Source organism: Lissotriton vulgaris, chromosome 12 (assembly GCF_964263255.1).
Source record: "Lissotriton vulgaris chromosome 12, aLisVul1.2, whole genome shotgun sequence".
NCBI classification, from domain to species: domain Eukaryota; kingdom Metazoa; phylum Chordata; class Amphibia; order Caudata; family Salamandridae; genus Lissotriton; species Lissotriton vulgaris.
The window spans coordinates 720,118,193-720,144,679 of NC_141700.1; the positions used below are offsets into that span (position 1 = coordinate 720,118,193).

General features: G+C 44.0%; 1 protein-coding gene across 3 annotated transcripts in view; it reads left to right on the top strand.

Moving 5' to 3' along the window:
- LOC147678117 (hydroperoxide isomerase ALOXE3-like) overlaps positions 1-26,487 on the top strand; it is a 186,462-nt gene that overhangs the window by 93,892 nt on the left and 66,083 nt on the right. For all 3 annotated transcript variants that reach the window (XM_086945973.1, XM_086945974.1, XM_086945975.1), the window contains exons 7-10: positions 232-375; positions 7,451-7,654; positions 8,586-8,672; positions 16,637-16,806. In XM_086945973.1, the coding sequence (XP_086802099.1) occupies positions 232-375; positions 7,451-7,654; positions 8,586-8,672; positions 16,637-16,806 (605 nt within the window). The remainder of the gene's footprint in view (positions 1-231; positions 376-7,450; positions 7,655-8,585; positions 8,673-16,636; positions 16,807-26,487) is intronic.

A 26,487-nucleotide genomic window follows, 5' to 3' on the forward strand; every position in this document is an offset into this window, starting at 1 on the left:
GAGTACTAAGTATTACAGTGGTGATGCTGGCAATAATGGTAACTGAGTTACTACTACCTTTCCTCGTTGTGCTGATGTTTTCATAGTTACTGCGGTTTGCACAATGTGATTAAATTCTGGTAGTCGCCCAGGTACTAAGACCTTCAGTATGGTTACTTAGACTGGATACTATGTTACTGTTGTGTCCTCTTCAAACACTGAGCTCCCCTGTACTATTTTCCTTGATTGCAGAGAGGAAAGATCTTCATTGCAGATTATAAGATATTAGAAGACCTTCCTGGAAATAAGTTGGATGGACATCAGCAGTACCTAGCTGCTCCCTTGTGTCTTCTCTATCTCTCGCCCCTAGACGAGATGGTACCCCTAGCCATCCAGGTAAGATGTTATCTTTGATGAGCCATTCAGCTTGTCAAGAATGTTGAAATTCCAAGAAATTAGTTATATGTTCAGAATATGTCAAAATATAAATATACGTGAACAGTACCCTTTTTTTTAGATTATTTTGAGAAAATGCTGACTTCAACTGTAACTTGAAAATTATTGACTATTAGTTTTCAAATTTGCTAGAACCTACTCGCCCCTTTACAGTAAAACAACTTCACCTTTATGGTGCAGAAGTGTGCTTGTTACTGTGAGCTAGTCTTTATATTTATTTAGGATTTATATTATGCACAGTTCTATACAAGACTTTTCCCAGAAAACGTAAATAGATTTTGATTATGATTGGATAAAAATCAAGAAATAAAAATAAATCTATTACCTCATCTTAATGAAACACTCTTCTGGGTAGTTGCATTTTAACTACTGATACATTGTTTTAGTGTATGTATGTTGATCTATATAAATGACTGTTACAGAACATTTTTAAGCAATGCAAATATAAGAAAATGGTCTAGCAAGTTATTTGGTGCTATAATCTCCCCTAAGTGCTATATGTCGAATAAATCTACTCTTCTTGAGTCAGGAGCACACTTCAGCACACATGCCTCTACCTCATTTAAGTTCGTTCTCTCAGCATTTCACAGCATCTATGAAAGATGTTCCTTCTTTGTAAGCTGCTGTTACTTTCTTGACAACATTTAAATGTATTGTCTCTTTTTCTTTGTCACTTTGTAGGTGGCTTCTGTCCTGCTTAACTATTTGACTCTGTTCATCTTTCTTTCTTCTACCCAAAATCATGGGCTTCAAATAAACGTCTACAAACCATTACCCACTGTAAGAATTTGGATTGTCATTTGGAATGGATAACTGCCCACTTCAAGGATTAATCACAACTTTTGTCAGAGTGAATCCTCAAAGTCATTAAATTAACCCGAGCTCAACCTCTGCTAGCTATCACACAGAGCAAACAGGCTTAACTTAGGGCAATGCGAAAAGTACTTATGTAGTGCCAAAACAGTAATTAAGTCGAAACACCAAGAAATAAAAACCCCAAACTGAATTGAAAAAATAGAGTAAATGTTTTAAAATATAATCATCAAAATGCAAAAAATCCAATAAGAGGACCCAGAGATGTGAATTTTTAACGGTTTAAGGTAAAATATCTCCAAAAACTACAAAGAGCAGATGTTAGTCAATGTTTGTGGTGGACCGGAACCGACCACGATAGAGAGTGGGTCAGAATCATCAACCAGGTTTATCCTGGTTGGAGATTTTAACTCGGGATTTAGTCTAAAAGGCAAAATCTTTCAGCTGGGCAGAGCAGCAGGCTATATTCGAATAGGGCTTCACAAAGCCAGATAGGTATTGGACGAGGTCCAGCTGAAGCTGTGGCTTTGGCTGGAAAGTTAAAATTTTGCACCCAGGGAAGTGCTCTCACTGCCTGGATAATTTTTGGCACCTTCCCCTGGTCAAGATTTTTACCTTCCAACTCAGTCTCTTTTTTTTCCAATATGGCAAGGTTGCTGGTTGTATCTGTGGATGGATTTCAGTGAGGTCACGCCTTGGGTGGATAGGCTTCAGTGGTTTGTACCAGTCCTCTGAAGGTCTGAAAGTCACTGCTTTTCAGCGATGGGAGGAGAAGTCCAGCTAGACACAGCCAAAGGGCTCAGGACCTTAGGAACAGCACTTGGGAGCCATGAAACACTCCAGAAGAAGCCACCAGCTGGGTCCAGGACAGGTCTGGTTGGCACTGGAAAGCTGTACACATTAGAGAAAAGGATTGTGAAAAACAAGGGCCCCTGAATAGTAGCATAAGCAAACTCCTAGGACAGGGATAATAATGTGTGAATAAAAATTCCTAGGCCGCTCAACAATGGAAACCAAGTAACATTAAATGACAGCGAAGGAAAAACAAGAAAAATTACATAAAAGCCATAATTTTTAATATTAGAGAAAAGGCCTCTTGCATTTTGCTCAGGCCCTGTAGCTCTTCAGGAGGATAGACAACTAACCTTTGGAGTTCACCTCTTTGTCCTGGGTACAAAGGGAGCAGCTCCTGTCCTTTAGATCTCCTCCCAGGTCATAGTTGATCCATGTTTGGGGCATCCTACCCACACTGTAGCAAGCCCTCATGAGCCTATACTTTAACGCCTGGGTGCAAGTCAAAGTCTCTGCCAATAGATTGACGCAAAAAATTGGGACTAAACAAGGACTGAAACAGGGCTACATATTGGCTCCCCTATTGTTTAATCATTATTTGGCTGACCTAAACAACGCACTAGATGGTGTGAATGTCTTTTCCCCAAAATATGCATAAATTAATGCAATATGCAGGTGATACTATCTTATTCGATCACAACGCTGTTTGTCTGCAAAGATTGTTGAATGCCTTGTCTTGCTACTGTAATTAAAGAAATATCTCTATCAATGCCTCAAAAACAAAATAATAGCATACGAGAGGAAGAAAATTATGAAAACCATATTCACATGGATCAGGCAAACATCGAGCAGGTAGCCAGCTTTAAATACCTCGGTGTCTACTTTAACCAGTGTGGCTCGCCCATGCCCAGCTTGAGGCGATGAAAGGAATGTTGGCTGTAATATCTATCAGATTTCAGAAATTTTGAAAAATGAAATGAGAGGTCCTTACCTGTCTGCAATCTGTCGAGTCATTGATTCCAAGTTCATTCCCAACATTATCATAGTGGCTCTCTAATCTTCAAAGACAGTCTTGGCTTTTGATTGGACAAGGCCCATTGCCGCTGTTATTGAAGAGTATTGTGGCTGTCGGAATGCACTCCGCTCTATCTTGGAAAATTTGCCTAGAATTTGACTCAAGTAAGCAAGAGACCCTAGGGAAGTCAAGATTCATATGCCATATTGGCAAAACGCGTCGTGGACTTTTTCATCTGCCAGAATAAATTCCTGAATAGAAGCTCTGGGTGTCCTGTGTTCTTCTTTACCGAGGAGATTGATGGAGTGAATATTATAGTTAGGATTATTTCCAATGCAGAATCTCAACATTCTATTGTGAATAACTTTGGTTGAGGAATCTGCCTGAAAATGTCCTCAAATTTGCCTTGCGGCGCTCCGGTCCTTCCCTGAAAGTTTGGGGGGGATTCGTGAAGCGGGGGCCGAGATAAAAGGGGGTCCCAAAACGTGTTTTCCCCATGTTAATTTCCATAGGGCGGTCGACCTCACTTTTAGCCCGAACGGCTGAATGGATTTCCACCAAACTTGGCAAAATTGTAGGGACTGGTAGCCCGATGTGCCTTTGCTATGTCTCAAGATATGTGCTCCAGTGGATTCTGAGTAATTTAGGTTAAAAAAAATATATATATCTATGGCCGCGCCCCGGTACGCGCACCGGGGCGCTAACCAGCGCGCTACGCGAGTTCGCGCGCGGAAAGCTGATTGGCTCTCGGGTGTCTTTCAACATTCCAAACAGTCCGGAGCGGCCGCCATCGTGTGTCTCGGTAGGATCGAGACACAAGAGGTGGCAAAAACAAAGGGAGAAATAACCATAAGGGGGCAGAGTAGACCCCCCTGACCCCCTAGGTTTGATGTGGGGGCTATAAAAGGCCGGTGATTTGCGCCGGGGGAGCGCCCGGTACGTGCACCGGGGAGCGGACCGGGGAGCGTTCCATGAGGAAAAAAGAATGACAGAGTTTTTAAAAAATGTAGCCTTTTTTTATAAATTGGAGGTAGTTCTAAAAAGAACAGTTTTTTTTCTTCTTTTTGTTGTTTTATATTTTTTTTAATGTTTTTTGAACATTTTGTACTTTTTTTGGCTTTTATGAACTATTTTATATTTTTTTGTTATTTTTATGGGGAGAAACAAAAAACAGGGAATTCAAAATGGCTCAACTGGAGCAAAGAAAAAAAAGGAAAAAATTAGGGCTTTCTGGGGCAATTGTGGTTGTCACCAGCAAGGAGGATGAGCTTTATGCTCTGTTCACCATAGGAGATGGTCTTACCACAAAAAATACATGTAATTCTGAATTCCCAAACCGTGGTTGTATGCAAGGGATCGTCTCCCTTGTCTCTGGTCCCGATGGAGTGGGTTGCTTTCTTTTGGAGGTGGTGGTTGAAGATTGGGGAGGGTTACTGGCCAGTTCTCTCATCTCTGCAGCAGAATAGTTGTTCGGATGCTTGGGCTGCATGTGTCTAATCATGGTATTATTACCAAAAGATTATTTTTTGTTCGGGTTCCCCCTTGAAAGTTCCATGCCACAGATTAGGCAAGTCATCTTGGCCGCATTGACTTTCTTCTTGCCCTCTGGGATAGAAAAAAAGTCCCATACAATGTGTGGCCTTGGCTTGTATGGGGTATTGTCTTCTTGCAGCCACCTTCTCCCCTCCTCCTCCTCTTCTTCTTCCTCCTCCTCTTCTTGACCACCAATGTAATGTTGTGGTGGCCCTCTTGTTGGTGGTAGTGGTGGTGCAGATGCTCCAGCTGCTGCTGCTACTGTAGCCATTTTAAAGTACAAAATATTTCTCAAAGATGTTGAAACAGGTCTTCCTCAGTCAAAGGACAAAGTCAGAATAAGGAAAAAAGGTGGGGTCTTTCATCATTTGGAAGAAAAAAAAACTGTCCTGAACCAATGAAAAGTGTTATTTTCAGGTCACATGACCTGGGCTTTCATCATTTGTAAACCAAAACTGTTCTGCACCAATAAAAAGTGTTATTTTCAGGTCACATGACCTGACGCGCTTACGCGGCGCGCCCCATGTCGCGTCGCGTAAGCGCGTCGGATGTTTACGTTGCGCGATCGTATTCGCTCGAGTGCTTCCGGGTGCGCTTACGCCGTACGTATCACGCGGACGCGGCTACGCGATACGTCACGAAGATGTTTTCGTTCGCGGCAATAGCGCTAACAGGACGCTAACCGGAGCGCGCCCCAGGGCGCGCCGAAAAAATGTGCTTTCCGGTACGCACACCGGGGCGCGCACCGGGAGCGCTCCAGGGCAAAAAAAAAATCAAAAATAGTATTATATAAATATACAATATAGGATTCATTATAAAAAATATTACATTTAAGAGGTTTGATGCCCTATATATAGTTAGGAATTAGCATTTAAAAAACCTATGAAATTCACTGAAAAACCCATAGGTTTCACACCAGTTATAGTTAGGAATTAGCATTTAAAAAACCTATTAAATTCACTGAAAAAACCATAGGTTTCACACCAGTTATAGTTAGCTGGAAATTTTACTGACATAAAACCATTGAAATTCCCACGTTATAGTTAGTTGGACTCACTATAACTTGCGCGCCTGCAATGCACTGCTGATGACGTCACATATTACATCACTCATGACATGGTCAATGACATCACTCATGACATCACTGATGACACCATCCACTGAATGTGTGTCTTTCTGTAAAATAAATATGTTTTACAAATGTATTTGTAAAGGTCGATGGAAGAATACATTTTTAGTGTCTAACTGGATGTTTTTTTAAAAAAAAACTTGATTGGTTAACTGGCTTATTAAGTGTATCTTAGTGAATACATATATTAGCGAGTAATTTTTAAATATTTAAATATATGTATCAGTGTTTCACATTGTGTATAAGTGGCTGCATGGGTTGGTGACTGACTCACTGTTTGTATGTGTTTTGAAGACAGCATATGTGCAGGACTGTATGGGTGGATGAGTGTGTATATATGTGTGTTAGTGAGTGAATGCCTGCCTCACTAGTGTCTTTATGAGTAACTACATATGTTTTAATCTAGTATATGTGAGTATTGATGTATATAAGTGAGTATATGTGAGAGTGAGAGATTGAAAGAGTTCCTGTTTAAATAAGTATGTGTTTCTATAAGTGATTGTTTAAGAGAGTAAGTATGTGTAAGTTTCCTTAGAAGTAATGTGCTAGTGTGTGTATAGTTGTATATGCAAATAAATGGATGTTCAATAGTTTATTTGCATGTGTGAGTATGTGTGTGAGTAACTTTTGGATGACTGTCGGTGTGTAACAGGATGTATATGTGTATCACTACATATGATGTGAGTATATGTATGAGTGACTATATAGAACTGTTGCTGAATGAGTGGATGTGTATATAGATGGTGGAATTACTGAATTGGTTGTTGTAACTGGTATGGGTATCTCAATTATTTTGAAAATTTTAGTTTCTATTTTTGAATATGTGTTTCAAGGGTTACATTACACTGAAAGGAGGTCTGTCAGTCTGTCACAAGGATGGTGTCATCAGTGATGTCATGAGTGATGTCACTGACCATGTCATGAGTGATGTAATATGTGACGTCATCAGCAGTGCATTGCAGACGCGCAAGTTATAGTGAGTCCAACTATAACGTGGGAATTTCAATGGTTTTATGTCAGTAAAATTTCCAGCTAACTATAACTGGTGTGAAACCTATGGTTTTTTCAGTGAATATATATATATATATAATACACATAATACTTACCTTTAATAATGATCAAAATACTTACATTTAAATGTGGTTTTGCTAACTACGAGTATGCCTTTACATTTAATGCATTACAAAGAAATTTGTTGTTAAGGCATTCGTGGTTAAGGCATACTCATTGTAAAAAAAATTGTTGCAAAAACATTTGTGGTAAAGACGTTGTCATAGTTCTGCCTTCGTTGTTTGGAAGAGTAGATATATCTACTCATTGTCAAAAACCTTCTAAATTGCTTCCTTTGAGACTACAAGACTTGTCTTTATTGTTCCAATGTTACCTGCATGTCATCTTCTGAGTACAATGTTTCTAGTGGGCTTACTCCTTGGGCTGCTATTCTTTTGCTGACCGCTAACATGTTTCCAGCATCTTTAGCCCTCATTGATGTTGGTACCACACTCTTTTCTCACAGTATGTTATCAACTACCATTTTCTTCCTGTAAGATTTCTGAGAATTAAAGAATGTATAATGTTAGAAAATTGCCAATGTTCTTGGCATTATATTTTTGCAGATGTCCTCTTAAGCCTAATAAATTGTGTCTTGCTCTTTACTTAACTTTTGACAGCAGCTGCATGGTCTGTAAGCAGTACGGTCCAGTAATTAGCTGTTTGTGCATCCTCCTATGCAGATAAATCAGACTCCAGGTCCAGAGAATCCCATCTTCCTGCCGAGTGATAATGAGTGGGACTGGTTACTTGCCAAGATGTGGGTGAGGAGCTCCAATTTTTCCACACACCAGGTTCTGACCCACTTCCTGCATACTCACGTCTTTGCAGAGGTATTTTTCATCGCTACATTGAGGCAGCTCCCAATGGCTCATCCTCTTTACAAGGTAAGAAAGACGAATAAGACAGTGCAAAGTGGCAATGTTAACTCCAAGATATGTATATTGGCTCTGTGTATAGATGGAGTATACTGTTAAATTGGGTCATGCTGCCTAAATACTGTCAGGAACAAAGCATATTGAACTACTGAGATTCTTGGAGGACTGAACATTAGCAGAAAGGTAAAAGACTAAGGGACACATTAGGATGGCGGGCGGATTGCCAGGCTGGCAGTAGCCACCGCCGGCCTGGCGGGGGCAATCCGCCCACCATCCACACCTAAATGACCCCCCGCCATATTAGGATGGTGGAGAGGGACCGCCGCAGACGGAAAGACCGTCCGCCGCTTTTCTGCCCCGGTCGCCTTGCGACCGGGGCGGAAAAGGTATAATATGGTGGCGGTGTCTATCAGTCACCACCAGCCATATTAAGATGGGCTTCTCTGAATGCCTTTCCGTGGAGGCAATGCCGCCACGGAAAGGCATGCGGAGAATCCTTGTGGGGGCCCGTTGCGGGCCCCCAGGGACTCGGGGGGGGGGTGGGTGGTGCACATGGGGGGTACCTATGGTACCCCCCAGCAGTTCCATGCACAGCATGGCAGGCAACGCGCGGTGCTTGCCATGCTGTGCATGGAAGTGCACAGCATGCCTTCCTGCCATTATGGCGGGCGATGCTGAGTGCACCGCCCGCCGCAATGGTATGAATGCAGGATGCACCCGCTACTGTGGCGGGCGCATCCTAATGCTGCCCACTGGACCCCCGCCCTTATGGCGGGCGGTCCCGTACTACGCCAGGATGGCGGGCGGACAAAGTCTGCCCGTCATCCTAATGGACCCCTATATGTTATGGAAGTGCTGAGATAGTGTTAATACAAGATCTGTTTGAAGCACCCCTTGTTCCTGTGTTTCTAATAACTAGTATTTACCTTTCCATCTTCAGCTCCTCATCCCCCACCATCGCTATACTTTGGAAATTAATGCACTTGCTAGAGAACGCCTTATTGGACAGGGAGGAACCTTCGATAAGGTAAGAGCGGGACAACCTCTGTGGCCTTCGTGACGATTTGTATTATAATATAATGTGAATTTGTAAAGCACACATTCATGCTTTGGTCTTTTGTTGCTGAAATAAGAGATATTTATTGATACTCAAGTCAGTGACACTTATTTTATTAACCTCAGGAGTATGAAATGCTGAGTAGAACAGCTAGGATTCAAACCTGTTCCCACAGGCTACCTATTTCAATCTCATTATTGAAACAATTATACAATTGCCACATTTTTATGTGAGTGTTAGATAAAAAAGAAATATTCTCAGTCCCTATCAGGCATATACAAATCCTACATGAAAGTTGCAGGATGAAGGATGCTTGTGTTGCCTTTTACAAGCCTCAAAGCGTCAGAGCATCGACCGGTGTTTGTATTAGAAGAAAATGAGCATTGTAGATCTGCCCTGACAATACATTTATCTCCCCGTGTATTCACCCAAACAGTGGTTTGGGATTTCATTGCTGTTTTGCACATGTCCCCTACAATTAAAGGAGAACATTTACTTTACAAATCAATAATACCTGAATTGTGACTAGATGTGCTTCAGAGGCTGTATAATGAGTGGGGCTACTAATCCTCAAACGAGAAAAGACTCAGTATTTATTTATTTATTTATTTATTTGCTTGTGTAGCGCAGGAATCGACCCCCGAAGGGGTATCTCCGCGCTTGTGCTATATGCAAAATAACTTGCCAAGGTCCATGAGATAGTACTATAATTTAACATGCAGAGAAAAAAATGACTTTTCAGTAATTTCTTAAAGGCCTGGAAATTGGTGTTTTGTCGCAGGTTAAAAGGAAGCGAGTTCCAGAGTACCGGGCCTTTGTAAGATAGAGTATGCATGACATGGGGGTTAGAGGATTTTCCATTTATCTCTTTTTTGTTTGTAGAAGAACAACATAATAAGAACCTTCTTGAAGAAATTATATTGGACTGAACCTACTTTATGGGTGCACTTGCTCGCTTTCATCAGAATTCGTAAACTGCCTGAAGAAAAAGTAATTCAACATGATTGAAGGCCTTTTCTGCATCCACCCAAAGACCACTTTACATTTCTTTTGTTGGCCTTTTCTATGAAATGTAATACTCTCCGGATATTATTGGAAGTCTGACGTTTTTTTATTAAAACTGGATGTATCCAGTTCTATAGATAAGGCATGTAGGGGCATATTATCAAGAACGGCGTTAGCGGCGATAATGGGCTTGACAATTGGCCCTTGTGAATTCCCATAGAAGCCCAGGTTCACACCAGAACATGGGCTTCTATGGGAATTCACAAGGGTATATTATCATGCCCAATATTGCCGCTTTAGCCGCAGTTCCCTTCCGCTAAAGCGGCGATAATTTTAACGCTGTTCTTGATAATATGCCCCTTAGTCCTCTAGTCTATTAGACAGTATCTTCATATAGATTTTTAGGTCCAAATGGAGAAGCGATATGGGCGCATTGTTCTTTAGTCTTTCCCATTATATGTATCACCATGTCAGTGTCATTGTGTAGTTACCCTACCTGCCCGTGAAATGTATTGTAGAGTCTAGTCAACTGAGGTGTCAGGAGGGAAGTGAAGCGCTCGTAAAAACATTTTTTTGACCATGCAGTCAGGGTGATTTGTGTGGTTGGATATTTACTGCGTCTCCTCCGCACAAGTTATTTCTCTTTCTAAGACTCAGTGTGTGGTTAGTGGGAAGACTAGTAGGTGAGAAGTCTTCAGTCACGCTGAGTGAAGGCCTCTGATTTGATATAGGGAGCTATAATAACAGAAGAAGGCATACAGTGACACGTAAGCTCCATGCACACTGTGTCACTGGAATCAAACTGTTCTTGGGTTGCTTGTGTTCTGGTTCAGGGAAGACCTAGCTCAGCAGATGAGGCTGGACTGTTCTCATTGGAGCAGGATCAAGATGATTTGCATACAGCTGGGTTCAATCTGAGTTTGCATGTAGTGCAAAATACATATAGATTGGGATGTGGTCTGAGTATGTAGGTAGAAATTTACCCTGATCCGATTGGTCATCCCTCCTCGCTCCCCCACATGACTTGAGCATGGTTATCTAATCTTCATGGAGTCTAATGATGATCTGCAGTAAGATTCACGGAACCCCCTTTTTAGGTCGAGCAGACGTACTCTCAATGCGTGAGCATTGAGAGTGTCTGCTACAGACCTAATGTCGCCCGTATTCAGGAGAGTGGACACGACTCAGACGCGCGCTTTTGCAGTCTCGGATTTGACCGCGGGAGCGCGCGTCTGAGCCGCGCATGCGCAGAGTACACGCGCATGCGCAGAGTAACTCACAGCCCTTGCTCACACAGACGCAGGCAGGCAGCCCCCACCCCTCTGCATGCACGCACGCAAACACAGGCGAGCGCATGCACACGCAGGCACACACATACAGGCACACAGACACTCGCTCACACACACCCCCTCCCCCACAGTCACACACACGCACGCACACACACATACAAAGCCCGCCCCCCCCGCACTCGCGCGCACATGCTTCCCCCCCCGCACTCGCGCGCACATGCTTCCCCCCCCCGCACTCGCGCGCACATGCTTCCCCCCCCGCACTCGCGCGCACATGCTTCCCCCCCCCGCACTCGCGCGCACATGCTTCCCCCCCCCCCGCACTCGTGCGCACATGCTTCCCCCCCCCCCGCAACCCACTCACCGGCTTCCTTCGTGCGGCGGCTCTCCTCAGCTGCAGGGCCTGGCTGCAGGAATCTTCTTTCCCCCTTCGGGACCGGGGCGCAGGGTAGGCTCCTGCCTGCTCCGGTGCTCCAAACACGGCTCCGTCCAATCGCGGCTCTTCCGTGGGAGGCGGGGTAGGCTCCCGCCCTCCTACTTCCTGTTTCCTGTTGTCGCGCCGGCCTGCCTGACTTCCTGGTCGCAGGCCGGCAGAGTGACGGCGGTGATTTGTGGTATTTATTTATTTAGTTATTTATGCATTTTTCTTTTCAGTTTTTACATGAATGAGCTGGAAAATGATATAGATCCTCCTAGGATAGGGACACGCCATCTCCCCGTTTTAATGTACGCTGATGATTGTGCACTTATGGTTTAAACAGGAAGGGGACTACAGAAACTATTGGATCATTTTGTGGGATTTATTTATGTCTGACTTAGGTCTGTCCACAAACAAAACTAAATCATATGCCATATCATGTGGACAGGCGAGCAGCAGGATATCTACATTTCACATTGGCGATACTACTCTTAAAACTTTTCCTATCTTTACGTATTCAGGGGTTCCTTTCAATTCACGTGGTACATGGGTGCACCTGAAAAGCGTAAGGGTCACTCAGGTGGACCAGGCGATTGTGGCCCTTTTTTTATTTGGCTCTAAATTAGGGTCTATGCCGCTGGACACTGCACTCCCTGTTTATAAAGCGAGACTTACTGCAGTGGCTACCTATAGTGCTAGTGTATGGGGGTACACCGACTCCAGTGTTACAAAATAGTGAGAATAAATGTCTGCACAGATTATGGTCATTCCCTTGCAGTACACAATCATCAATGACCCATATGGATTTAGGTCTGCAATTCATTAAGGATATTAAAAAATGTGCACCTACTTTACTTTGCCTTTCAATTTGGTCAAGACCAGAGGCTTCACTGACACAGCCAATAATTAATTGAAAGGAGGAAACCTAGAAGGTAAACTTTATTGTGCAAATGTTTGTTTCATATGCAGAGATAACCCTCTGACAGGCCATGTGCTGTGTGCTTCCTGCCAGGTATTCTGTGAGCATTTGCAAAAAACTGTTTAACACGGAGGGGGTAGGAAGGGAATCTAGACTGTACGATGTGTTGTAGACTATTGACTTTAAGGGGAGGGAGGGAGTTAAGTCCAGCAGTGAGATACGCCCGTAGGCACGTTACAATGGGCTTTGCTGCCCACAGACCGTGCGCCGAGGTGTTGCGATCTCTGACCTGGCGAGGTTGTTTCTAGCACCTCCTGACATGCCCGTGTCTACTATTGTGGTCTTACAGCGCCGTGAAGTTCTGTGATGTATAAGCGCTCCCTACTATGCTCACACGTAAAACCTTTGTCAATATTTTTGTACCCAATGAGCTTGCTTCATTCGAGGCGGTGATTTGCGGTATTTATTTATTTAGTTATTTATGCATTTTTATATAGCGCGGACTTTACCCGAAGGCGGTATTTATTTATTTATGTATTTATGCATTTTATATTCTATTATCTTCGTGTTATTTGGGAAGATTATGCAATCTGCTAGGCGTCTGCCCCTTCCTCTCTGGTCACGCACGCGAAAGTGTTTTTTTTTTTCATGCACAGTGTTTACACGCAGTATTTTTTTTTCTCTTGATGTAAATTGTTCGCCGTGGTTTGGTGGGAAGTAAACTACTGCAGTTCAGGGAAACAACTGGAGCGCTTTCCAAATATAGCAGTTAAGAGATACAAAGTTAACTTGTCTAATTTGCAAGAATATGAGTAATCGTGATAGTAACCAACCGAGCTTTTTGTCGAGAGCCCTGTTTCTAATCTCGCTCTGTGACGTGGGACTGCCTGATAAAACGCAGCTAACGCGAGGGAAGTGGTCTGGGATTGTGGTAACGTCAATAGAGTTTTATACAGAGGTTGTCTTTTTAGCTTAAAACAGCCACTTTGCGGCACTAGGGAATTGTTCCGTAGCAGGCACTATCTTGGAGTTCCCTTTTGAAGGCCTGGGAGGAGGCAGTGGTCCGAAGTTTTTTTTTGTCCTCTCGCCGTTTGTAAATACAAAACATATTGCATTACAAATGCTTCAGGTATCACATTTGCGAAAGTTATAACTATTGGCATTGTAAATGACGAAGCTATTAATTTAGCTATTTAAAAAAAAGGAAACATAAATAAAAACTTTGCCATTTACAATACCAATAGCTCAAACTTTCCTAATGCGAGACCTATTGCATTGCAAATGCTTGTTGTTTAATACTGCCAAAGTTCCTCATGTGGGACTAGGTCAAAAGCTGCTTGGAGGCCCACAAACAAAACATATAAATTATCTTTTTGAATGTCTAATATTTCCATAGGATCAGTAGAAAACAGAACAGTTGCTCTATTGTGCTTGTGTTACCTCTCAAACCTGCCTGCAAGGGTGACAATATATTCTCTTCGCCTATCCAGTTGAGGAGTCTCTCCAGCAAATGCTGTCAGAATATTTTCGGCGCAATGTCAATAAGGCTGATAGGCCATAAATTTGCCGGGTTGTTTTTATCCCCTTTTTTGAATATGGGCACTTCCTCTGCTCCTAACCAGGAATCCGGTATTTCTGCTCCATTTAAAATAGCATTAAAACTGTGATTTAAGATCACACCCCAAATTTCAGGTTCAGAGAGCTATAGGTCACACGGGATTTTGTTGAGGCCTGGCGATTTACCCCTCTGTTAATCTATTTCCAAATCTGCATCGGGATACTCAACAGGTACTTGACTAATGTCCTTTGGATCTGCATATAGTTGACCGAAGTGATTTTCCCAAATCCGTGGCTGAATGTGAAAGTTTTCCTCTGACTAGATTTTTCGACCCTTTAGAAATCAAATATCAATTGTTTTAACTATTTTTGGCTTGTGCCCCAACTAATAATTCCCTCCAAAAACCTTCTTGCTGTTTCCTTTTTGTCTCAATTTGAGTGTTTTTGTATACTTTCCTTTTCTTGACCACCATAGTTCTTGAGTCAGCTTGGATAGCCTCCATCAAATCTTGTTGAGATAGCTTGCAAGACTCGTCAAACCACTCAATCTTGTTTTTTGCATTTATCTTGCCCCTGCCTACCTTGCAGAAATTGTTTTTGAGGCTAATCAGTAACCTCGTGAAAATGTCCACCAGAAATCGCCTCTCCAGTCCCTTGTTACCCAAGTATTCCAGTGAGTGGCCTACTATGTTGTTGTAGATATGTGCCAGAGAGTTTGCACTCCTCTCTATCATGGACCATTTAACCCTCCTTTTGTTGTTATTAAGAACAGTTGGAGTGGGTAAGCTAATCTCTGAGCAAGGCTGGGAGGAAGGGAAGTGAACACGTCAGATAATTCTGGGGGTAAGGAATTGTGGTCACTATCAACTTTTTCGTTTACCCACATGTCCACTAGCTTGCACCACAAGCGAACATCAAGCAGGATGTAGTCAATCCTTGTTTTACAATTTCCTCTTTTGTATGTGTTGCCGGGCTCTTGATCAGAGGTGGATCGCCCATTGCCAGCCCTTAGCCCTAATTTAAGAGTAAGAGAGGCAACTTGAAATGCTACCTTCCCATTCTTAGCAGGCTTTACCTGCCTTAAGCATGGACTGCTTAGATCAGCATCCTCCTCACCCGTGACATTCATGGTTAACTCAAGAGGCTCAAAGGCGATGTTTAGGACCCCAGTGAGGATTATGTTGTGTGATGGCCTCTCCCTTTCCAGAACTCATCTAGAGGGAGAATAGTGGTGCTGGGAGAAAAATCTGTTGTAGATGTTGACCAGCAGCACTGAGCTATTACTAGTTATTCATTTGATGTTCAGGGCCAGTATATTTATGGAGTTTATGTCATACTTTTTAATGTGAACCCCTAAAATGATTTTAATCCAGATAATAAGACCCCCTGCTGGGCGTCCCTTCTTGGACGGTGTAGGTTCAACACTGTAATTGGTGAAACCCACTCTAAATATTTTATCAGTGGCCCATGTCTCCTGAAAAGGAATATGTCATAGCTGTCCACCAACTTCCCACACTCTTCACAAACAATCTTGGACCTGAGACCTGCTATATTCCAAGACAATAGTCTCAGTTTCTTAGTAGGCTAGGTTTGGGGAGCTAGCCATTCTTCTGGGCTGGCCAAACCAGTCATGGTAGTTGGTAATATGGTCATTGAAATAAGGGAATGTCCCTCCTCATCACAATTACGTGGAGGGAAGGCCTCTGATTCTGATATAGGGAGCTATAATAATCTAGGAAGGCACAGAGTGAGAAGTGGGTCCTGTGCAAACTGTGTCACTGGAATCAAGCTATTTCCAGCTTCTGAGCCCATAACAGGGGTAAAACCATTCCTGAGTTGCTTGTGTTCCGGTTCTGGAAAGACCTGACTCTGCAGTTCATGTTGGACTGTTCCCATTGGAGCAGGATCAAGACTGATTTGCATATAGCTGGGTACAATCTGATGTGACATGTTGTGCAAAATACATATGGATTGGGATGTGGCATTAGTAATTGCCAGTTCCTGAGATTAATTCAAGTATTCCATCCATCACTTTTTGTATACTTTTAGTATGCAGCCATAAGTGGGAATGGTATGCCCAGACATGGGTCCCATGCACACTGCGTCACAGGAACTAAGCTAAGCCAGCTGATATACCCATAACAAGGGCAAAACCAGTCCTGGCTTGCTTGAGATCTGGTTCAGGGAGGACCTGATATGGCAGATTGTGCTGGACTGTTCCCATTGGCGCAAGGTCAAGATTGATTTGCTTATAGCTGACTCCAAACTTAGGTGGCATGGTGTGCAAATTGACAATAGATGGGGATGCAGCCAGAGTAATTACCAGTGGCTGAGATTATTTCAATCATTCCATCCATCACTTTTTGTATACCTTAGTGTCTCTCCTTAAGTGGGATGGGTGTGCCCAGTTGTGGGTCCTGTGCGCACAGTATCACTGGAACCGAGCTATGATGAGCCCATACCAAGGGTGACACCAGTCCTGGGTTGCTTGTGTTCTGGTTCAGGGAGGACCTGACTTCACAGTTAGGGGTGGACTGTTTCCATTTGAGCCGGATCAAGACTGATTTGAAAATAGATGGGTCAAAACTGAGGTGGATTAGAAATTAATGCAGCGAGTAATTACCTATGTCTGAGATTCATTCAAGCATTCTATTAATCACTTTTTGTAGTCTTTCGTCTATGTGTAGAATAGTCTGGAGCAGCCTAGAAAATAGGCCTCACCAGAAACTGGAATTTGTATCCTCAGAGCACAGCGATCGGGGTGGAAGGTCTTACGGAGCTGATTACAGGACACATGAAGTCTGTGACCTACACTTCCCTTTGCATCGCTGACGATCTCCAATCCCGTGGGGTCGAGTCCTTGCCTAACTTCTACTACAGAGATGATGGGTTGAAGATCTGGTCAGCCATCGAGAGGTGAGATGATTTGGTTGTCCATACATTTACTGCTTCTAATGATGGGTTATATTTTCTTTGCTGATTTTATAGAATGCTTTGATCCACCTTGAAATGGAAACAAGTCAATGTCTATTTGCAAGTGAAAAAGAATATTTACAACTTGTAGGTTCAACACGAAAGAAGAAAAGGACTTTTGAAACAGTTTTGGCCTGTGCTTGCATGGAGGAAAAATAAAGAAACCTTAACAAAAAAGGCATGCATATCTTGGAGCAGGTGCAGAGAATGTTCTGGACCTAGCAAGGGCACATGAAGTGATCGGCATAGAGTTGTCATCTTGCTCCATTTTATTGTGATGGAATATACTGGGATTTTATTTGACAGATTACTGACATCAGGGGCCCTAATATGCACAGTGCACAATTTCCCTATTTGCATAAGGTGCACCGGACGCAAACAGGGAAAGTGAGCCCTATTATGCTGAATGCACTGCCTTTAGGGCAGCTGCGAATGGGTGCTTGACCTGGAGGCAGGGCTTTCAAGTGAAATATGGAGCTGTTTAAAAGCTGCTCTGTGTTTCACAGTTGAGGTGGCAACCTGCCTGTAAATTCAAGAGGGCAGAGAGATCCCCTTGAAGGCAGGTGTAGTGAGTGTGTCAGCCTGTAGGGTGTTGTCTGGGTGGTACAATTTCGCCCCCTACAGAGGACTTACATCAAGGGGCACACTTTCAGTGTGCCACCTTTTTGTGGTGTACTTTCAATGCACCTCCTGGCAGCTTCTTTGCCCTTGCATCTGCATACATAATCCAGTGCAGGTACAGAGGAAAAGAGATTCCCTCATTTGCATGGGGCTAGACCCGAAGCAAATGAGGGAATGCCCTTTCAAGATGGTGCTGGCACTACATGTGTACAAGTGCTTTCAGTCATAACATAACATAACATAACATGTGTATTTGTAAAGTGTACGGTCACCACTACTGGTATCTTGGCGCTGAATAACAGATGTTTGTTGTTTCCCAACTCAATGGTTCTCATTTTATCGACCGGAGGGGCTACACAAGTGTCTGTGGCCCCTTGTGTAAAACCAAAGTGCCCTGGGGGTGCAAAAAGTGGGTGCCAACTCTCATTGCGCTCCCAGGGCAATTTGTGTAATACGGACCATGGTGTATTGATCCAGTTGGCGCAATGTCAGTGAATTCAAAATGCAGCTCACAGAATGCATTAGGTCAGAGATCTTCAAACTTTATTGCTTTTAGTTCCCCCTAAACAAGATGTTTTGAAGTTTGGCCCCCCTCCAAAACTTTATCAGAAGGATTGGGGAGCGGTAGAGAAGGGGCTGAGCACAGTGGGTAGGACTTATGAGATCATTTCAGTGGTATGTTTTCTGTAGCTCATAGTCCACATGGAATGTGAGACTTTGAAACCAGCAAACACATCGGACAAAACCAGTAATTGACCCAAAAATACTGCTCCCCATAGTTGGGCTGTCAAATGAAAATTAAGAGGTAGCAGCATAGAGTCCAGATAACACTGAGAGGTGGCAAACCTACCTAGATGCTGCTAAAGAGGAGGTCAAAAAGGGCTAAATGATTGATAAACCGAGAGCAGTGAAGACAAAGTAAAGTTCTAAATATTTAATAGGCAATGAAATTGAACCCCACAAGAGGTAGGAAATCATTGTAAAAATAACAACAGAAAACAAAACAACAAGAATGGTCCCTACATAGAATGTGTACTGCTGAGAACAAGAAAGACCAAAAAGAGGAAAGATAATCATTAGGAAGTCCTACATAGAGAACATCAATAGCCGGGGAATGGGAGTCAAGGCTTGAAACTAGGAGTAATAGAGAACCAAGTTTGAGTAAAATGCTTTTGAAATGTTAGTGACTGATTTAATTGCACCCAAGGTTGTGGACCAGAGATGCGCCGTCATCAGATGATTGACTTGCTATCTGAATAGAGGACCGCTCTTAACATTGCAGGAGACAAGAGAACTTCTGTCTAAGAGGTATGACCACAACAGAATGTTCTTAGGGAGCCACACTCTTTCTATAGGAACCTTCCTAACATAGTCAGGTTTTCCTGCACACACAGGTCACACACTCTGCCAAAGAGGCCGCGGCCTGGGGTCTACGGTCTGCGGCAGAGGCTTCACCAAGTGGGTCTTAAAGAGTGAATATCTTTGCAGCTGCTACCTGGTTTGGGATGTGATTTTCAGGTTTTGATAACTTAGACCTTGCAGTCAGTCCTAATAACCCCATGATCAGGGAAGCAGCCCAACCAACAGTGAGGTCAAATGGGGGCAAGTAGGCCTGCATACTGGGTGTGACAGGGGCAGAGGTAACAAGCGTTCTTGAACCCCTCTGCTCAGCTTCCTGAATTTTCAGGTGACTGAACTGTAATTTTCCTCTTCTGGCAGCATTCTCCTCCTTAAACTCATCTCTGGAGGTGCCCTTAAAAGCAGTTTGGCTAGAATCACAATGCACAGCCCATGGTGGGTGTAAGCGAGGGTGTATTAAAATTCTCTGCTGCTTTTGACACCATTGATCATACTGGTATTCTTCAAAGCCCTGGAGTTCTAAAAATCAGCCGATGGATAATTTCCATTTTATGGAACAGACCTCTGTCAATCCAGTTAGAGGATTACTGCTTGCCACCAAAACCTTTGCTCTGCAGAGTGCTACAATAATCCCCTCTATTCTCTTTACTTTTGAATTCATATTTAAGTCAAGTTGTGTCTTTCCTTCAAGAATATGGAATCAAGACCTACTTTTACGTACCTAGCATGCAAATTATGTGCCGTACCCCAGCCAGTACAGGTGGGAGTATCTCCATCATGGCCTCTGTGCTACACTTGCCCCAAAAATGAATGAACGATAAATTTAATGTCATTATAGCAAGATTGAAATATTATTGATTACTAATAAGACATATATGTGGGAACCAGCACTTTGGCCACACACAATAGGCCAGTGTTCCACTCCTGGGAAAACTGCCTGTAATCTTGGCATCATATTAGATGACAGATTTGCAGATCTCATCTGTAACATAATTTTGTTTCTTTCAGTGGGTCTTTACATATTTTTTATTTTCCAATAAAATTATACTAACAAATAGCTTCAACAAGACTACACTGCATTATGGTAATATGGCGTATCTGTGGCTCCACAAAAGGGGCTGAATTGTCTGCAACGGTTTTAAAAAGTTTGCAATAAGGCAGAACTTTGACCTGATAAAATGAGATGACTTCGTTCGTATGGAACAACTACATTGATTGCCAGTGAACTAACCTACAGAATGTAAATTGGTAAAAGTATGCTGACACAAAGGCACTAGCTTTGTACCAATGTTTTATATCTGACTGGCAGACAGAAATACCTATTCCAACTTGCTGTTCTGTTTTGCGTCATCTGCTTTTGGTGGTGTGGCTGGACAAGGGAGCATTCAGAAAATTAAAGTACCCCACCTTTGATCAAAACCCCAATTGGCACTGAGTGAGTGAGTGAGTGAGATAGATGAACCCAGTTCTCATTTGGTTACTTCCACAACGTACTTCCTAAAACAATGTAGCCAAATGGTGCCCTTTACTCTTCAGTTCTCAATGAAGTTGACCCTCCATCATTTTCTCTACCCAACCTCCTCTTCATTCACCCATCTTTCTCTCCATCCATTCTTCCCTTCTCCATCCGTCCTTTTCTTTTGAGTTGTATTTCCCACACCACAGCCCCATCATGCAATTGTTTGAAGACAAATGTCAAAGAAGAGAGGCAGCATTTTAAAGAGCTTTTGTTACACACACTGCCACACTGGCAACCCACCCTTTGCTCAAGCTGCTAAACTGGGAGGTTCATCGCTGTGCATTGGGGTCCACAAAGACCAACAAAGACATCACATTTTATTAGGATGATCAGCAAGAAGATGATGTCAATCAAATCAGGGGTTTATAAAGCGCGCTACTCACCCGTGAGGGCTTCAAGGCACTGGGGGAGGGGATGCAGCCCTGGATCAGTTCAAGAGCCAGGTCTTGGGGCTCCTCCTGAAGGTGTGCTAAGTGGGGGTGGGGCGTCTGATGTTGACTGAGAGCTTGTTCCAGGTTTTTGCAGAGACGTAGGAGAAAGCCCTTCCGCCTGCACTGGTTCTGCGGATGCGAGGAGTCTCTTCCAGGGTGAGGTCGGCCAAGCAGAGGTTCCTTTTGGGTACATGGAAGGAGACTCTTTCGTTGAGGTTTTTGGGGCTGATGGTGAGGAGAGATTTGTAGGCGTGGGTGAGAAGCTTGAAAGTTACTCTCTTCTCGATGGGGAGCCAGGGGAGGTCTCGTAAGTGCTGGGTCTTGTGCTCGTATCATAGGGTTTCGAGGACGAGTCTGGCTGCGGTTTTCTGAAAAGTTTGGTGCTTGTGTAGCAGTGTTTTGTTGATGCAGATATAGAGGGCATTATCATAGTCCAGTCTGCTGGTTATGAGTGCGTGGGTGACAGTGTATTGCCATTTGGGGGGAACCACTTGAAGGTCTTACGGAGGATGCTGAGGGAGTTGATGCAAGTTGAGGTCACAGCGTTGGTCTCGGGTCATGGTGAGGGAGGAGTCTAGAATGATGCTGAGGTTCTTGGCATGGTCTGTCGGGGTGGGTGGGTTTCTGTGCTCAGGGGGCCACCAGGAGCTCTCCCACGCAGTGGGGGAGGGTCCAAGGATGAGGACCTCCGTCTTCTCCGATTTCAGTTTTAGGCAGCTGTGGCTCATCCAGGTTGCGACATCTTTGATTCCGTCTTGGAAGCTGAGTTTGGTGTTTTCGGGGTACTCCACAGTTTATAGTTGTAGGTTTGGAGAGGAAGTGGAATTGGGTATTCCCTTGCAGGGGGATGAGAGCTAATCACAGAAGAGGGACATGTGTCTAAAGCCAGGCACTACACAATCCTTTCTGCAGTGACACATCTGGAGAAAAAGAAACAGAATGATGCCATGGGGCTGTCTTTACACTAGAAATGAAAGTCACTTTACCCTCCTGTTATAGGGCAGTGGCTCAATTCAAACGTTGGCTTGGAGTTTCCAGATCTGCACTCAACAATTAACCTCGACAAGCTCACAACCAGTATCCATGAGTAATCTATGTACAGGCATTCAAAAAATGTACTCCTGTCCCTATACATTCAACCACCATGCATGCACTTGTCTCCCTCTGCTACCTCATCTTGAGCACACATGTATTTAACATCCATGTCCTACATGGAAGCAGTGAAAGGGAGTCTAGGCAGATCTTTTACCAGGAGCGGCCAGAGAGCATTTACCTTTTACAGTATAAGGCAAAAATGGATTGTGCTTTTACTATAACCAGTTGCTGCCATCACTGACAGTCTCTTGCAGCCCAGTGAGAGGTCAGTAGACTCTTTCAAAAGGGTGGGTGCACTGTAGGTCTCTCTCCTTATCACAGAGCCATGCTCTGAGGTGTCATGTTATCATAGTAGGAACTCCTTAGTGAACATGCAGGTTTGTCATGTATGCTGAGACAAAAAAATGTAAAACCGTCTTGATTCGAGTGGACCACCAAGCAAGGCAAGCGCTATCCTGAGCCATGCGGGTGGTTCTCCAATCCAACACTTGCTGGTTGCCAGTCTTGTTTTTGGCATATTGGTGTTGGTAACTTAGTTATATAATCACTGGCTTAGCCAATCATGTCTTGTTTCAATATGTTAATGCATACGAACATGAGTATACCCGAGGGTGTATTCGCACATGCTTTCATTTGCTTGTGTTAGCATATTAACTTCAAACCTGCTAGCACTGACTGTGTTTGTTTTCTATAGTACTAACACGAAAGGCTACCACATTGTTTCTAGAAGTGGTGCCAATCTTGGAATGGTAAAACAGCGATGCAGTATGTGCTGTACCTTTCCAATACATGTTGATTCTAAACTTGATGGCATTCTTGTAATGCTAAAGCAATGATGCACTGTGCACAATACTGTTTCAAAATGGGTCCTACATATTGACTCGGTCAGTGGTTTGGATGGAGAAAAGCATCTATAAAGTGGATGTCACAGTGAAAATAAATACACAAAATATTGGAGTGCATGCCTGGCTTAACTGCCTAAATATGTCAAAAAGCGGTGATTAATAGTACATGCCTAATGCACCACAATATAGTCAGAAGGTTTCATGCAAAGAACTAATTAAAAGTATATCCAAGATATCAATTAAAATGGCCAAAAAGTCCTGATGCAAAGTAGTCAATGTCTGAAGGAGACTGAACTAAAGCGTAATTAATGTATGTTATATTTTTGGGGGAATCAAAAGATTTTGCTTTCAGAAAGGCATACAAAATTGGCTTTTTGATTTTTTTTGTTACTGGTCACTTCATTCACATCATGACATCGAGTGGGGCACCAGTAGCAGCAGTCTGGAGTCACTGTGAGTGCACTGATAAGACCAATGGCTTTTGTAGTTGGCAACATGAGAACGCATTATATTGCTCTTTCTATTTGCTGTGGAAAAAGTCCTCCCTCTGAAAGAAGACCTCACGAGCAGCTCATGAGCTGTCTCTCCATGTTGCATATATGTCTTCTGGCAAGTGCCCTGTATGATGCTGTCCTCTTCCAAGACTGCAGCCAGTTCATCACCTACGTTCATGCTGCACAACATGTGTGCTGCCAAGTTCTTTCATAGATGTTGCTGGTCTTCTGAAAGACCACACAAGCAACTCAGAAGCGGCACAGTAACTTGTTTGAGACGACATCATCCGACCTGCCCACGAAGACATGGCAAGTGAGCGCTTTGACCTGCCCCCCAACATCAAGGTGTCATGAGAGGCCTGGAGACTGCAGCATCATTATCAATGTCCCTTTGCCTATATGTCTCTTGTCAGATTGTCTCCCACTCGGAACCACGCTGCAGGAGCGACGATATTCCCAGCCCTCTATCCCTACACAGACTGCAGCGCCCAATAAGTATAACACTGAACCCTACAGCCTGCGCCAGGAGAGGGGGCTGGATAGAAAAGAACCCGTCCCGGGGAAGAGGAAGACTTCAGAGGACCCAGTACGTCTCCAGTTCATACGGCTCTCTAGGGGCACAGATAGAAACACACCCTGCAGAGGAGAGATAAACAGAAAGAATACACATGAGAATTCACACCCCCCTTTACTCTCTCTATGCACATCCAGGGTTTCTGAACCAAAACAACCCCTCTCGTCTTACCCGCTGAAGGTGTCAGTATCGCCGGACAGGAGACGTCGTGCCTCTTCTTTAGTATTGAAGTCTTCTAGAGTTAACTCCACTCTATTGTAGCTTCCGGGATTCTTTATACACATTAGGGGAAAAAGTCTTCCGACATAAAAAAAACCTTCCGTCTTGGATAGGTGAAAAACAAACAAAACGTCCCGCTTCCCAATAACCCGAAAATTCAGTGGCCACCAAAAACAAAGGAATCAAAATCCCGCCAACTAGCAGCTGGTTCGTAAAAGAAACCCGAATAACACAAAAGGACATTGAGTGTAATCCAAAGTCCGGAACTGAATGCACTGGCGTTTAAAGATGTCCGCACGCAGCCGCGTACAAATTCCAATGCCTAAATCAGGTAATTTACCCAACAAAGTTCGTACTCCCAATCCAGATACAGGAGGTATCCTTTTCTGAGCAAAGCCTCGCTCAGTACGCAAAGTATCTCCCAGTAATCCAACACGAACACAGCCGTTAATTCCACGTAGCTCGGTCACCAGAGAAGACAATGTGACCGGTAACTAAACCAAGCACTGACTGCCCGGTTTCGTGTCCTTAAATACGATCACATGGGTCAAGGGGGAGGGGTGAAATCTACAGCATGTGCACAGAGAGAGGACTGGACACAACCCGTTCTAAATCCCAACAGTACCTCCCCTCAAAGGCCTCCCAACCGGACGGGGCTTCGAAGGGTGGCGCAAATGAAAAAGCCTCACTAATCTAGGTGCATGGACCCCACTCGCTGCCTCCCAAGTGCGATCCTCCGGGGGATATCCCTTCCAGTCTATCAGATACATGAGTCTCCCATTCCTTCTCCTGGAGTCCAAGATAGCACTAACCTCAAACTCCTCTTCCTCTCCTATCATTGCAGGGGGAGGAGGGGGCAAAACCTGGGTGGTAACGACATAGGGTTTCAAGAGGGAGGTGTGAAAGACAGGATGGATCCCATACTCATCAGGTAACCCCAACTTCATTGCTACAGGAGTGACTACCTTGAGAACAGGAAAAGGACCCACAAACCTAGGCTGTAATTTACGTGACCCCCCTAATCTCAAGTTCTTGGTGGAAAGCCACACCTTATCCCCCACCCGATAGGAAGGAGCAGGGGCCCTATGTTTATCTGCCTGCCTCTTCATGTCAACCTTGGCCTTCTCTAGATGTTCCAAAGCCGTGTTCCAGATCTGAACCAAAGAGAGACCTAAGGCAGTTACAGCCGGTACCTGGCCTGAAGGCTGAATGGGGATCGCTCGAGGGTGAAACCCCATGGAACAAAAGAAAGGGGTCATTCCCACTGCTGAATGCACACTGTTGTTATAGGCAAATTCAGCCAGCGGGAGAGCCACAACCCAATTACAAGATAATGATGTTCCCAGACACCTCAACTACTGCTCCATGGTCTGATTGGTGCGCTCCGTTTGACCATCCGACTGGGGATGATATGCGGAGGACAGACATAGTTTCATCTTTAAGGCAGCACACAATTCAGTCCAAAAATGAGAAACGAATTGAGCCCCCCTATCTGAAACGATGGCCAGAGGCAATCGATGCAGGCATACCACTGAAGACAAGAAGATCGTGGCCAGTTCCCCTGCAGTAGGCAACTTAGCCAAGGGTATGAAATGTGCCATCTTAGTGAAGGAATCAACCACAACTAATATGGCTGTAAAACCAGACTCCAGAGGTAAGTCCGTCACAAAATCCATACTTATTGTTTGCCAGGGAGCCTTGAGGACAGGGAGAGGATGCAACAATCCTGAGGGCTTAGCATGAGTTGGTTTATTCACTGCACACACCGGACAGGCCTTTACATACGACTGTACGTCTCTAGCCACTGACTCCCACCAGAACCACCGCAAACAAAACTCCATAGTCTTGGTGGAACCAGGATGCCCAGCAAGAGATGAAGAATGACACCATTGTCTCCTACCATACATAGAGGTTCGGTCTGACGTGTGATTGTACCAGATGACAATTCAGTACCGTCAATGGCCCTTACCGGTTCCGGTTGTTCCTTGTAAACCCAGGGAACTCCGATTCTCTCGGCCAACTTGATGTCCATAAAGTTCCCCGTAGCCCCGGAGTCTAGCAAAGCCGACACAGGAGCCCGATGGTTGTTTGATATAACCAAACAAACGGTGATCGTAAAATGTCTGGGGACCCTCTTCACTATGCCGGGTATTTGATACGGGGTACATGGAACCATAGAGTCCTTAACCAGGGCGTCCCTGTGCACACAAGCCACCGCCTTACGCGAAGATTCCTTAGAGGGTTTCACGGCACAGTCCCTTGCATAATGTCCTTCATGGCCACAATATAAACACAGGTTGTTGGATCTACGCCTTTCTTTTTCTACTGATGACAACAGCCCTCTAACTCCACCTATTTCCATTGGTTCAGGGGTCTGTTTTACCTCCCCCCCTGTTCCCCGTGATTCACTCCGAATAGGCAGGGGTCGTGACAGAAAGTGTCTAGTTCTTTCTCCCTTCCTTTCCAA